The 14,925-nt window shown below is 42.7% G+C and overlaps 2 protein-coding genes across 2 annotated transcripts; both read left to right on the forward strand.

Moving 5' to 3' along the window:
* Positions 1-1,635: 1,635 nt before the first annotated feature.
* hsp90aa1.1 (heat shock protein 90, alpha (cytosolic), class A member 1, tandem duplicate 1) lies at positions 1,636-6,862 on the forward strand. Its single transcript, XM_083688272.1, has 11 exons — positions 1,636-1,795; positions 3,199-3,348; positions 3,530-3,896; positions 4,030-4,163; positions 4,364-4,672; positions 4,778-4,943; positions 5,122-5,312; positions 5,432-5,579; positions 5,715-5,983; positions 6,113-6,446; positions 6,573-6,862. The coding sequence occupies exons 2-11, from the start codon at positions 3,199-3,201 to the stop codon at positions 6,680-6,682; spliced, it is 2,178 nt and encodes a 725-aa protein (XP_083544398.1). The 5' UTR covers positions 1,636-1,795; the 3' UTR covers positions 6,683-6,862.
* Positions 6,863-7,449: 587 nt separating this feature from the next.
* On the forward strand, positions 7,450-14,661 carry LOC310817624 (heat shock protein HSP 90-alpha). The gene is made up of 11 exons (XM_083688271.1): positions 7,450-7,560; positions 9,191-9,340; positions 9,549-9,915; positions 10,146-10,279; positions 10,419-10,781; positions 11,055-11,220; positions 11,942-12,132; positions 12,868-13,015; positions 13,144-13,412; positions 13,586-13,919; positions 14,242-14,661. The coding sequence occupies exons 2-11, from the start codon at positions 9,191-9,193 to the stop codon at positions 14,349-14,351; spliced, it is 2,232 nt and encodes a 743-aa protein (XP_083544397.1). The 5' UTR covers positions 7,450-7,560; the 3' UTR covers positions 14,352-14,661.
* The last annotated feature ends 264 nt before the right edge of the window (positions 14,662-14,925 follow it).

Below are 14,925 nucleotides of genomic sequence, written 5' to 3' on the forward strand. Positions count from 1 at the left end.
ACCCGGATCTTACCCACAGAGCATGCGTTCCGCAGCTGAACCCATGCGCCAAAGCTCCAGAGAGGTGACGCTTCCAGGATTATTAGAGTGATCGGGATAAAGCGTGTGATTCCCCAGCCTAAACCTATTCGGTTATGAAGATATTTTATTGCAATGAATGTATGTGTGTGTGTGTGTCTGTGTGTCAACAAAGCTAAAGTTTTGCGTTGGTTCTGTGCCAGAGCACACAGAATGCTACTCAGACAAGGTCAATCTTAAATTATATGATGGCCAGGCCTTTGCCAGTATAATTGTATGAACTGTCAATCATAATCTTCGATAATGCATAATCATCATTGCGTTCAATATATTTCCAGATTAATTGAACACAATTATGAAATAAGAGAAAAACAATAAATATACAATTTGACATAAATTCAATTGTATGCGAAAGGTCATTACATTACAAACATCATTACATTGCGTACATAAATGCAATGCAATGCGCTTCACAAAAAGATTTTTAAAAAAAACAAAAAAAACCCAGTTCAAATAAGGCGGCGATGTAGACTATACAGTATGGACGCAGCCATATATTACAGTTGGAAGCCAGCCATTTATTGACCTCGCACAACTTATTCAACATGCTTCTAGTGTAGTAGTGAATGCCCAACTGTTCTGTAACCTCTCGATGATTCCAGAGTTCTGGAGACAGCTTAAAGAACTCGATACATTGATTACATAACGCGCCTGTTGCAAATATGTAACAGTGCCCTCGTCTGGTCAGTGAAAGTCACAAGCACCTTAACCTCTTGAATTTTTTTTTGTCTTTTTATGGTGACATTTTTGCAATTTTTCGTGATGATATTAACATTGGCTACAATGTACTCCCTGGCATTCTCTCCATCCAATGCTTTTGCTGAGTATGATCCCTTGAATAATTAATTATGTTACTGCCCTAAATGCTCTCTTCATGTCTTCATCACAGCATATCAGCATAAATGCTTGTCTTGTTTTCATCCAAAAAGCCACCCCCTGAGTATAAAGCAGCATCAGGTCACAACATATACCTTCTTGCTGAGATACACTACATGTTCATTGTAGGCACTATGTATTGTTGAATCTGATTGTTCAAGACTATCCGATTTTTAAGTGCAATAAACTCTGTAACTGCAGCTCTCTAGAGCTCTAGCCCAGAGCGGAACTATTTCTTTAAAACACATCAGCTATTCTCCCCAATCTTACAGGCCAAAAAAAGACTTGGGCCTGTTATCTTTCTGGGGCCTTCTGGGCTGTGTCTGTCCATAGGGCTGCAATGGAAGCAGGTGGTAGGAAAGGGTGTGCACAGCTGTGACGCTGACAGGGGGTATGGAGGGAGCATGGTGGGCCAGGCCTGCCACTCGCTATCAGGAAGACTCTCGCCATGAGTGACAGGCACCCCTTGTGACAGAGCCCTAAAAGGACACATGCAGTTTATGGCTATGGACCCCTCACACCACCAACCCCCTCCCTAGGCTTTCTTTGCCCCCCCTTTACTCTATACTGTAGTGGGCATTCCTTCTGGAACCTTCTCAATGGGAGTTTCGAGAAAGCCAACCCCTGAGTATAAAAAGACAGAAGCAGGCCCAAGAGTCTGCATATAGATTGAGAGGACATTCGCCTCAACCTGTAGAGGATTACTGATCGAGGGAGGAACAGAAATACAGATTTAAACCAAATCTATCTGCAGAAGAAGAGCAGAGGAGCTCAGCTATTTATTGTACGACTATCGTCTAAAGAGAAGTGAGGAACAGGAGTTCATTCATATATATTCAAGGTAAGATGGGGATCTCTGAGAGCAGAAAAATAAGTTACTTGCAACTTAGGGGAGAAAGGAAGGTCAGTTGCATTTGCGAGAGAAATGGTTCATTGATGTTACAAAAGGGGAGCAGTAGCAGTGGGCAAAATCAGTGTAGCCTACTCTAATGACTAATGTCTACTAATGGACAGAATGCCACTGTATCAATCTGAAATTATAATAAATCAGTAGAGAAACTCTGGCTGATAGTTTCTTAAGATCTGGCAGATATCTGTAAGAGCATGGAAGACGAGGAGCACATGGCATAGTGTATGACCCTGAGACGGAGAGAGAGAGGGAGAGAGAGAGAGAGAGAGAGAGAGAGAGAGAGAGAGAGAGAGAGAGACGAGAAATGGCAGCTGAACTTAAGAGGAATGCTGGCACAAAGAACAATAGAAATGTTATGTACTACAAATTATTATTAGATTAGAGAATGCATTGTCAGACATAAAATATTTCATAAAATTATAGCCTCTTCATATCCAAAGGAATGAATGGGTTCAGTCATAAAAAAAAGGCTGTTTTTACATGTGGCCTTCCTATTTCTGAAGCAATTTCTACTAAAGCAGATGTATATTTTATTGAGAAAATCTGAAGCATTAATGAATAGAGCAGTAGGGCTCTGAGGAGGTACAACTACCTTAAACTTAAAGTGAATAACAGCTCAAAAGTAGAGGGTCTGGTTTAATGTGAAAGACAAAATACAACTGCATCTCTCTACCAGAGCCAGTAGTACTTCTTAATTCTGTATTGCAAAAAAAGGTGTCACATGACATGGCAGTAGTGCAGTAGTGCAGCTGTTGACATGGGGGTGTGAAAGACACTGGAAACTCCACCCACTTTTCAAACTGCACATCTTTGATTGACAGATGGGACGTGCAACAGGAGCCTCAGATCTTGAGCTGTAACAGCTGCCCCACTCTTCATCTCATACAACCATATGGTTGACAGTTGGCTTTATGGAAAAAGGCAGGGGACACCTGATGTCAAAGTTGAAAAGGAAATTCAGGAAATATTTATTTCCTGAGTGGCTTTATGTTAAAGGTGCAATATGTAACATTCAATAATGGTTGTAATGACTATGTTTAATCTGTAGCGATCAGGGAATGAGATCCTTTGAAAGAAATATTTTAATTACAAACACTATTTTGGTCCTACCCGACACTCGATTTGTAGTGGACTCACCGATTTATCTTTGGATTCCTCTTCAAATCATGAAATAAATGATCATTTAATTATTTTCCATATCCCTGAGACTTACCTGGTCAAAGTGTGTTCTTTATAGTGTTTCTGCATTAAGTATAACATGGATCTAAAACATATTCAGACAGTTTTAGAGACAGTACAGCTTAAGTGTAACATCTGCCATTTTGTTTATCCAGATGCCAGAGAAAGCAGGTCACACAATGGAGGACGAAGTGGAGACCTTTGCCTTCCAGGCTGAGATCGCCCAGCTGATGTCCCTGATCATCAACACCTTCTACTCCAACAAAGAGATCTTCCTTAGGGAGCTCATCTCCAACTCCTCAGATGTGAGAAAAACACTAATACTGAATTATCAATTTTTTTAAGCTTCCACCACTCACTCATTACTTCTCTGAACACACTACATACAACTTAAGGATATCTCACAAGTTATTCATCTTGTTGATCACATTAGCTCTTACCAACTATGTGGCTCTTTTAAACCTCATTCTTTTCACTCTATGTCAGGCTTTGGACAAAATCAGATACGAGAGTTTGACTGACCCCAGCAAACTCGAGACCTGCAAGGAGCTGAAGATCGATATGACCCCTGACCTGCACGCTCGCACCCTGACCCTGGTCGACACAGGCATTGGCATGACCAAGGCTGACCTGATCAACAACCTGGGTACCATCGCCAAGTCTGGCACCAAGGCCTTCATGGAGGCGCTGCAAGCTGGAGCTGACATCTCCATGATTGGTCAGTTCGGTGTGGGTTTCTACTCTGCCTACCTGGTGGCAGAGAGGGTGACTGTCATCACCAAGCACAATGATGACGAGCAGTACATTTGGGAGTCTGCAGCTGGTGGCTCATTCACAGTCAAAGTTGACAGTGGTAAGCCTCTTAACCACTCCATTACATTTCACTTCATTTGATTAATAATTCACAGATTTATTTTTCATATTGAAAAGGTAGTACATCCAATAAACAAGTGTGGTTCTGAATACCTGATCTTTCTGATCTACAGGTGAGTCCATTGGCCGTGGAACCAGAGTGATCCTCCACCTCAAGGAGGACCAGTCTGAATACTGTGAGGAGAAGCGCATCAAGGAGGTTGTGAAGAAGCACTCACAGTTCATTGGCTACCCCATGACACTCTATGTAAGTACCAATCAAGCTCTTGCACTACATTATTTTGCAGTGTTATTAAACCTTGGTTACTGATGTTATAAGCATGTAATAACATAATGGAGAGATAATGCTGAAATACATAAGCTAGGAGGGCAACTTCTTGTTGTTAAAAGTGCAACGCTAAATCCTAGACAACACTATAACAACATAATTGTATCTATTTATTCAAGGTGGAGAAGACAAGAGAGAAGGAGGTGGACCTTGAGGGGGGAGATAAGGAGGAGGAGGTTGAGAAGGAAGATGCTACTGAGGACAAGGATAAGCCTAAGATTGAGGATGTGGGCTCTGATGAGGATGAGGACACCAAGGAGAGTAAGAACAAGAGGAAGAAGAAGGTCAAGGAGAAGTACATCGATGCCCAGGAGCTGAACAAAACCAAACCCATCTGGACCCGTAACCCTGATGACATCACCAACGAGGAGTACGGAGAGTTCTACAAGAGCCTCACCAACGACTGGGAGGACCATCTGGCTGTCAAGGTGCGACTTTCTGGTGGCAAGAAACAACAAAACAATTTATCTGTATATGACCTATTAAAAACCTTGTTATGACTAGATGAGTAAAAACGTTTCTGTTCCCTGCAGCACTTCTCAGTGGAGGGCCAGCTGGAGTTCCGTGCCCTGCTCTTCATTCCCAGGAGGGCTTCCTTTGACCTCTTCGAGAACAAGAAGAAGAGGAACAACATCAAGCTTTATGTGCGCAGGGTCTTCATCATGGACAACTGTGAGGAGCTGATGCCAGAATACCTCAGTGAGTACCTCACCCATTCGTGGTTTCCAACCTCATTACCGTACCATTTTTCAGTAGAATGATGATTTGATAATCAATATTTAAAGTGTCACCAGACCAAGTTTAATAAGTGTGATAGAGTTACTAAGTGAGTGTAATAGAGAAGATGGCTGACCAATTGTCTCTTATCTTTTCTCAGACTTCATCAAGGGTGTGGTGGACTCTGAGGATCTCCCCCTGAACATCTCCAGAGAGATGCTGCAGCAGAGCAAGATCCTGAAGGTCATCCGCAAGAACTTGGTCAAGAAATGCTTGGAGCTCTTTACTGAACTCACAGAGGACAAGGACAACTACAAGAAGTACTACGAGCAGTTCTCCAAGAACATCAAGGTACTAGGACAGGCCCTTTGAAATGGGACAACTTCATGTTCTCCCACAAACTCATATTCACATTTTTCATTTAAGAAGGAACATGAGTGGTAACACATTCCTCTCTCTGTGTTCTATAGCTGGGCATCCATGAGGACTCTCAGAACCGTAAGAAGCTGTCAGATATGCTGCGCTACTTCACCTCAAACTCTGGTGAGGAGATGGTGTCCCTAAAGGACTATGTTTCCCGCATGAAGGACACCCAGAAACACATCTACTATATCACTGGTGAGTCCTGCTTTTGCTGCTTTAATCTATGACAAATAAAAACTAATTGAAAATTAAACCAAATAATACATTAAAATGTTCAACCGGAAACATAAACATCTAATGCATTCAAATTATTTGTTTGATCCTCTATAGGTGAGACCAAAGACCAGGTGGCTAACTCTGCCTTTGTGGAGCGCCTTCGCAAAGCTGGCCTGGAGGTGATCTACATGATTGAGCCCATTGATGAGTACTGCGTCCAGCAGCTGAAGGAGTATGATGGCAAGAACCTGGTTTCAGTCACCAAGGAGGGTCTGGAGCTGCCCGAGGATGACGACGAGAAGAAGAGGCAGGAAGAGCTCAAGATTAAATTTGAGAACCTGTGCAAGATCATGAAGGACATTCTGGATAAGAAGATTGAGAAGGTACAATAACAATTTCTCTGAACACAGTCCTAATGGAATGGAATGTGTATTGCACATAATGCTATATAGACTATTATGTATACAAAAGCGTAAATATGATAATCAATCTTACATTTTTAATATTGACAGGTCACAGTGTCCAACCGCCTGGTCTCCTCCCCCTGCTGCATCGTCACCAGCACCTACGGCTGGACAGCCAACATGGAGAGGATCATGAAGTCTCAAGCCCTCAGAGACAACTCCACCATGGGCTACATGACAGCCAAGAAACATCTGGAGATCAACCCCCAGCATCCTATTGTTGAGACCCTCAGAGAGAAGGCAGAAGCCGACAAGAATGACAAAGCCGTGAAGGATCTAGTGATTCTGCTGTTCGAGACTGCCCTGTTGTCTTCGGGATTCACACTGGAGGACCCTCAGACCCACGCAAACCGCATCTACAGGATGATCAAGCTTGGCCTGGGTAAGTTGCTTTTCCTTCATGACAAAGACATACAAAGACAATGGTAAGTTACATAGGTAAAAAGTACTGGATGGTGGGTTTCAATGAAATAGATATCTAATGTATGCTATTTCACCCTCTTTGTAGGTATTGATGATGATGATTCAGCAGTTGAAGACATCCTTCAGCCAAGTGAGGAGGATATGCCTGTCTTGGAGGGTGACGATGACACATCAAGAATGGAGGAGGTTGACTAAGATATTAAAGAAGTGCATAATTATTTTGTTTAATTTGTTTTTGCAAAGAGACTTTCACTGTCAAGTCCTCATGTACAGTGTTGTAATTTACAGATTGTTCACAAATAATTCAAAATGTAATCAACTTCATAACCATACATCATCTCTGCTAATATTTACATGTACGCCTACTTGAAAACATATTTAAGAGTAAAGTCATTCAATAGGAATTTGACGTACTGTATGTGTCTTTTTGTAACTGTGAAATATTTTTTATGAAAAACAAGGCTTTATAATAAAAATTTAATTAGAAACATATTCCCTACATGTCCTCTCTTACTGACTGATAACTCTTCCTGGATTATTTTGATGACCTAATAATATCTTCTCAGATAATTCTCATTTATGCCATAGACTTATACTTAGGCCTATGCAACCCATCTTTCACCCATCTTGTATGTGCTGCCTGTTATGACTGTTATCAGGTTTTGCTAGCCAATCTTCAGGTATACAGTTTTGTTTCCTTTGAAACTGTCATGATGATCTACAGTAGATGTGACTTAATCATCAGATAGTATGGTTTGTACTGTATTCATTTGACAGAGCCACTCCCCTAAACCCGCCTTCAATGACGGAGTTGAATGAACAAGGGGCGTGGACAAATAAACTGTAGCATATGATTGACATTCCACCGCTCCTCTCAGTGTACACAGAAGCTTAGGAGGATTCCAGACGGTTCTGGAAGCTGAGGATTTCTCGAACACTCTGAGGTTGTATAAAATAATCAGCCTCTCAGCTACATCCCCGTCTAGCCTGTCTTACTGGCTAGCTTGTGTCTGGTCGAGGAGGACCAATTCCATACGAAGACCACAGGAACATTTTCCACATTGCACGACAAGGTAGGAGAATAAAACATAATTGCAATACTAAAATTAGATGTCATGAGCAATCCAAATCCAATTCAGCAAAACTCCTATACTACAGTAACTGAATCTGCATGACATGTAGCTAACATAGACTGCAAATCCCTAAATATGTAAGCTTGCTAATATGACTACTCTGATAATATCAATGGAATAACATTACCTGGTTTTATTACGTTTGCTAACTGTGCCCTGTCATGCAAACTTGCCGGGTAGGAACCTGATAAGCACGCTCCTCAGGGATCAGGGATTTTCATCAGTATACCGTCAGTTACCGTCGACATGACCACAACAATATTCTACCACAATTTGTCTAATATTTCCATAGTTCAATAACACGTTGTATTCACATAATCGATTTTGACTTCGTTAGGAGGGGCTTTATAATTACAGCATATACTGAGCATAGACCTATTGCAAAACTGATGGATGGTGCCAGTAGTTTCTAGAATCTTGTTATTTGCTGCGCGGACCGGTAGGTGGAGTATGTTTGGCTGATGCACTTCAAGCCATGTGCTTTTGCAACGGGCCAGGTAGCCAACGCCGGTTATGCATGAAGGTATAGGCTGTGTCTCCCTCACCTCCACAAAAAATACAAATACAACCTTTTTAAATAACTGTAGAATGCTAGTACCTGTTATTACTAGTACCTGTTAGGATTCTGGATCATCTTACCCGAGATCTGTTGGAGCTAGACACATTGACACAGAATATTGTGGAATATTCTCCCTGTCACACCAGTTCACCTTGATGATTAATAATGTATTATGAATTATTAATAAACAAATCAATGCTTATTTTTCTTCTTTTTAGGCGTGTGAATCACACACAATACATAATTCATTTGGATAACTAATTTAATTGAATGTATTTGGTTTATCTGAAAATACAGTAAAGACAGTAAGGAAAGCACACCACATGGCAGGGGTGATTGGATACTTAACCGGTTGTTGGCTAAAATTGGATTACAGTGATGAAGTGCAGCAGTGAGCATAACACAGAGAGGACAGTCTGTTACGCCACCTGTCTCAGCTATAGAGCCCTAAGTCTCCCATAGGAACTTATAACAAGTGCAAGAGCCAGTGCTCCATATGTCCAAGTTAACAATGAATTTGTTCAGTTCTGTCAGTCAAAGTCAGTGAGTCAGCGAAAACTATTTTAACTAATAATTAATATTAGTGTGTGATTTTTCCTGATCAATAATTCTGGTTGTCTGACCTCAACATATATTTGGCATTATTAAATCGTCTTACCCCAAAACCAGTATCCTTCGTTTCTGGGTTTTTGTTTTTGCGCCAGTTACATCACTACTGACTCATCCCCCTTGACCAGGTCTCCTGAAAATAAACATACTGTGAGGGGTATGCTGGCTCATTGCGTCTGTGGATGTTCTGTTCCTTCAGTGTGTTTACGTGTGTGTGTGTGTGTGTGTGTGTGTGTGTGTGTGTGTGTGTGTGTCTGTGTGTGTGTGTGTCTGTGTGTGTGTGTGTGTGTCTGTGTGTGTGTGTGTCTGTGTGTGTCTGTGTGTGTGTGTGTGTGTGTGTGTGTGTGTGTGTGTGTGTGTGTGTGTGTGTGTGTGTGTGTGTGTGTGTGTGTGTGTACCCAGATGCCTGAGGCCCATGACCAACCAATGGAGGAGGAGGCAGAGACCTTTGCCTTCCAGGCTGAGATCGCCCAGCTGATGTCCCTGATCATCAACACCTTCTACTCCAACAAAGAGATCTTCCTCAGAGAGCTCATCTCCAACTCCTCAGATGTGAGTAAATGCTGTTCACTCAAATTCAACCGCACCTGTATGCTATAATGGATTAAACACGTTGTCATTTATCAAGATATATGACCTATTACACATCTACTAACACTTTATTACACATGATGTGTGTAGAACACATTCACAACATAGAATTGATGGATAAGTCCATGCTGGCATATTCCAAAACCCTTATGTCTTTCATTTTCTCTAGGCTCTGGACAAAATCCGCTATGAGAGTCTCACTGACCCCAGCAAAATGGACTCTGGCAAGGACCTCAAGATTGAGATCATTCCCAACACAGAAGAGCGCACCCTGACCCTGATCGATACAGGCATTGGCATGACCAAGGCTGACCTGATCAACAACCTGGGTACCATCGCCAAGTCTGGCACCAAGGCCTTCATGGAGGCCCTGCAAGCTGGAGCTGACATCTCCATGATTGGTCAGTTCGGTGTGGGTTTCTACTCTGCCTACCTGGTGGCAGAGAGGGTGACTGTCATCACCAAGCACAATGACGATGAGCAGTATTGCTGGGAATCTTCTGCCGGCGGCTCCTTCACAGTTAAAGTCGACACATGTAAGAATAGAATACATATCTTACTCTTATGTGTAACTGGTATTCAGCAGCTGTGATAGGAATTGGTCTTGGTGTTGTAGAAGAACCAAATACTATGATGTTTCGTGGACTGCAGATAGCTACATAGTAAATGTATACACTCTTCTTTGGAGGCCTAATGGCATTTCAATCAATTGTACTATATTCTCTGTTCTAAATGCCAATCAAACTCTTGTTCCTCTCTCCCATAGCTGAGCCTATGGGGCGTGGCACCAAGGTGATCCTGCACATGAAAGATGACATGACAGAGTACGTTGAGGAGAAAAGGGTCAAAGAGGTCGTGAAGAAACACTCACAGTTCATCGGCTACCCCATCACACTCTTTGTAAGAACTGACAGGCATGACTTGATCATGAATATGATATTAGATATTCATATTTATTATGATATTAATTTCTCATTGTCATTAATAGTGATCTACTTTAACTCTACAAATGTGACCATTGACATCCAATGATCCCCAGGTGGAGAAGGAGCGTGATAAGGAGGTGAGCGATGACGAGGTCGAGGAGGAGAAGGAGAAAGAGAAGGATGAGCAGGAGGGGGAGAAAGGAGAGGGTGACAAGCCTGAGATTGAGGACGTGGGCTCTGACGAGGAGGACCACGACCACGACCATGATCATGACCATGACCACGACCACGACCACGACAAATGCTCAGACAAGAAGAAGAAGAAGAAGAAGATCAAAGAGAAGTACATCGACCAGGAGGAGCTGAACAAGACCAAGCCCCTGTGGACCCGTAACCCTGATGACATCACCAACGAGGAGTACGGAGAGTTCTACAAGAGCCTCACCAACGACTGGGAGGACCATCTGGCTGTCAAAGTAAGTCATTCATAGATGGTGGCCAACCGTGACTATACCTAACCATAATTGAATTACTATGAAATAACTGTTTATAAAGCAGTTTTTTACATGTCAGCCATAGTGCCAGCTAATGCAAAATGTGTTATTATTCATGCAGTACACAACATAAGGCCATTAAAGGCCAGTCATGGGGTGAATAATTCTTTCAGTTGATATACACTACATATTGGTTGGCTTCAATGCATTTTAGATGAATTTAGTACTTAACCTCCTGTTTGTTTATTCCCACAGCACTTCTCTGTGGAGGGCCAGCTGGAGTTCCGTGCCCTGCTGTTCGTGCCTCGCCGCGCGCCCTTCGACCTTTTCGAGAACAAGAAGAAGAAGAACAACATCAAGCTGTATGTTCGCAGGGTCTTCATCATGGACAATTGTGATGAGCTCATCCCAGAGTATCTCAGTGAGTATAACAACTGTGGAATGTATACTTATACATACTGCAGGCAAAGCCTTTTTAATGGAAGCCGATTCACTCTGCCAACATCCTGGTGACACCTCTTTGGGCACTTATTTTCGACCAAATGCTGTTTTCTTTTTTAGACAGGTAGCCTACGACAAAAACTCCACAAAATGTTATGTTAAAATTAGCAACTTTTCCTTTCAGTTTTTCACATCACTGAAGTGTGTGGAAACATTTTGTGTGGTCATTTCATCGTTAAAAGTTGTTGTAATGGCTTTTTTTATTTGGCTCTGTCCTAACCTCCCGCTCTAGTCTTACACACACGTTGCGAGGGAAACAGCGCAAGAAAGATACAATCCTAGCAATGCGAACCTCGCAATGACAACTTAACGTTAATCTATAACTGCATGGTAATTGGTGAAAAATGTATCCTCCACGTGGGACTGGTGCCTTCTTCCCTGTCTCTCGCAAAACCAATAGTATATCAAGGGAGTGGCATATCTCTAGCATATACAATCTCTGCTGTAGGTCTTGAAATAATGCACTGCTGTAGCCGCACTGCCCCATGGCTTCCTCTTTAATTAACCATCTACAACACCATAATGATAGCTTGAAACTGACTATCTATCCTCTATCCCATCAATGTAATTTAAGATGTATGGTTTTGCTTAGAGGTTGAATAAATATGTCTGACCAGTTGTCTCTGATCATACCCCACCAGACTTCATCAAGGGTGTGGTGGACTCTGAGGATCTCCCCCTTAACATCTCCAGAGAGATGCTGCAGCAGAGCAAGATCCTGAAGGTCATCCGCAAGAACCTGGTCAAGAAATGCCTTGAGCTCTTCACTGAACTCTCAGAGGACAGGGACAACTACAAGAAGTACTACGAGCAGTTCTCCAAAAACATCAAGGTCAGTTCACTCTGCTTGCATACAATTGCTAGCTTTTCATTAGGTTTGAATGTGCTTCATATTAAAGCACTAATGTTTAACATCCTCCTGGGAGATTCCCGGCAGCCATTTTGTGCCAGTGCACTCACCACACTTGGCTGAACTTTGAACACAGTCATTTTGTGTTAGGAGGCGCAATAGGCTTTAAAAGGATAATTGAGGTGTATGCAATGTCCAAGCCACCACCTGCCTTCTGAAGAATCCCTGTGTTCGGAAAGTTGCTGCAGTGTGTCCCAGTTCCACTAACCTTTAACCATTTGCCACCTGTCTGATCCTCTTGTCTCCTTAAACCTGAGGTAAGCAGCTTAGAGCCCATTCACAGAGCTCCTTACTGCCATCTTCAGTTCTCCTGGTGGAGTTGATTTAATGGGCGAGGGTCAGCCATAGTCTCATGTATAAATATCGAATGGATTCTGACTGAATCTACAGGGAGCACAACTTTTTCATGTATTGTGTTGTGATAAACTCAATATGATTATTTGGGTTCATTAAAATTCAGCTTAATATAGCTACAAAACATGAAATAATTGAATATGCTATTAAGGCTCTCTTGCTACCCCACAAACTCCATTTGGGCCAAGTCAATCTCCACTCTTAGTCTTAGTTATTTGTTTGCAAAGCCTCATAATGCGTCAAAGTGCATCATTAACAGACTTTTGAAAGAACAGTCCTTTTTAACATTGTCTCCTACCTCAGCTGGGGATCCATGAGGACTCTCAGAACAGGAAGCGTCTGTCTGAGCTCCTGCGCTACTACACCTCAGCCACCGGAGACGAGATGGTGTCCCTGAAGGACTACGTAACACGCATGAAGGACACCCAGAAACACATCTACTATATCACTGGTGAAGAGGACACACACACTACCCATGAGGACAAACACACCCCTTTGCTATGCAACCTAAATGTATACTTAAGTATACAGTAATAACACAGACTGGTTACTCCGTTTTCTTTATCTAATATGTTTCAGGTGAGACCAAAGACCAGGTGGCTAACTCTGCCTTTGTGGAGCGCCTTCGCAAAGCTGGCCTGGAGGTGATCTACATGATCGAGCCCATTGACGAGTACTGCGTCCAGCAGCTGAAGGAGTTTGAAGGGAAGAGCCTGGTTTCAGTCACCAAGGAGGGTCTGGAGCTGCCTGAGGACGAAGATGAGAAGAAGAGGACAGAGGAGAAGAAGTCTCAGTTTGAGAACTTGTGCAAGATCATGAAAGACATCCTGGAAAAGAAAGTTGAGAAGGTGAGATGAGACTGCTATCTCCAACACCAATACATTTATTTTGAAAGCTAAATCTTAAACTCTCACAGTTTTATCTTATCATGACAATTCACTGTTAGCCTTATTTCCTAATGTCCTATGTTACACCGACCAAATCCCTGACAATCTACGTCTTCCTGTGTTGTCCTCCACAGGTCACAGTGTCCAACCGCCTGGTCTCCTCCCCCTGCTGCATCGTCACCAGCACCTACGGCTGGACAGCCAACATGGAGAGGATCATGAAGGCCCAGGCCCTCAGAGACAACTCCACCATGGGCTACATGGCTGCTAAGAAGCACCTGGAGATCAACCCCGACCACCCCATCGTGGAGACCCTCAGGCAGAAGGCTGAGGTTGACAAGAATGACAAGTCGGTGAAGGACCTGGTCATCCTGCTATTTGAGACGGCCCTGCTCTCCTCTGGCTTCACCCTGGATGACCCCCAGACCCACTCCAACCGCATCTACAGGATGATCAAACTTGGGCTGGGTGCGTTGAGCTTTTGACATGGTTTGCTGTCAGTGTGGTATTGGACCTGTGTTGGTATTGAAGTTGTGACCCTATAAAATGTACTGAAAGCCTTAACATTTGTAGAATTGTATTGTGCTAACTTGGCAGTGCACTATGGTTGCTACATCAGCTCGCATCAACAAAGTAACCCACCTCACTTGCTTTATACAAATACAGTAGTTACATTATGTTCTAAATCACTAAATGCACGCCTTTCAGTATTTACTGACGACGGTATAGTCAGGGCAATCAAGCCTTTTTAGTTTTCTGTTGACTGACAGAGACTCTCTCCTCCTCTCAGGTATCGATGAGGATGATATCACCACGGAGGAGCCAACCTCTGCCCCCGTTGAAGACATGCCGCCTCTGGAAGGGGACGACGACACATCAAGGATGGAGGAAGTCGACTAGGCTGACTCAGCCGCTGTATTATGCCACCTCACGATTGGCATTAGTGTTGTAAATGATGACATGATTTGATGTTTGTTCATGAGCCAGGAATGTTCCCTCTTTGCCCCCCCATGTTTTCCAAAATCCCTTGACCCCCCACGTTGACCACATGCAGTTCAGATTAATTCCTAAAAGCATTTGTGTTTTGTTTTTCTTTTGAGTTGTATCAATGCATTTTTGTATTTATTGACATTCCAACGTTCACTTTTGTGTTTTTATTGAATTTACTGTAAATATCTTCTCATAATTGATATACTGTAACTTGAAATGGTGGGACCCAAATAAAAGTTAACTATTAACTAAAAAGTGCATGTTGTTATCCTGTTTTCTCTCTTGTAGTGGCATGATGTTAAAAACTCATGCTGTAGGCTAAATAAATACTCAAAAATAGGAATTGCCAGGACATTATCTTGTCCAATAGTTATGGTGTGCAAGCGTGCACTTTTGACACCAGGTGGCGCTTGCTTCCATGCTACTGTAGGTCAGTAGAGAGGAGGGGACTGTCCCATAATAGGACTGTCCATTCCAGCTACAG

The sequence above is a fragment of the Argentina silus genome (genome assembly GCF_951799395.1).
Source record: "Argentina silus genome assembly, chromosome: 17".
Taxonomy (NCBI): Eukaryota; Metazoa; Chordata; class Actinopteri; order Argentiniformes; family Argentinidae; genus Argentina; species Argentina silus.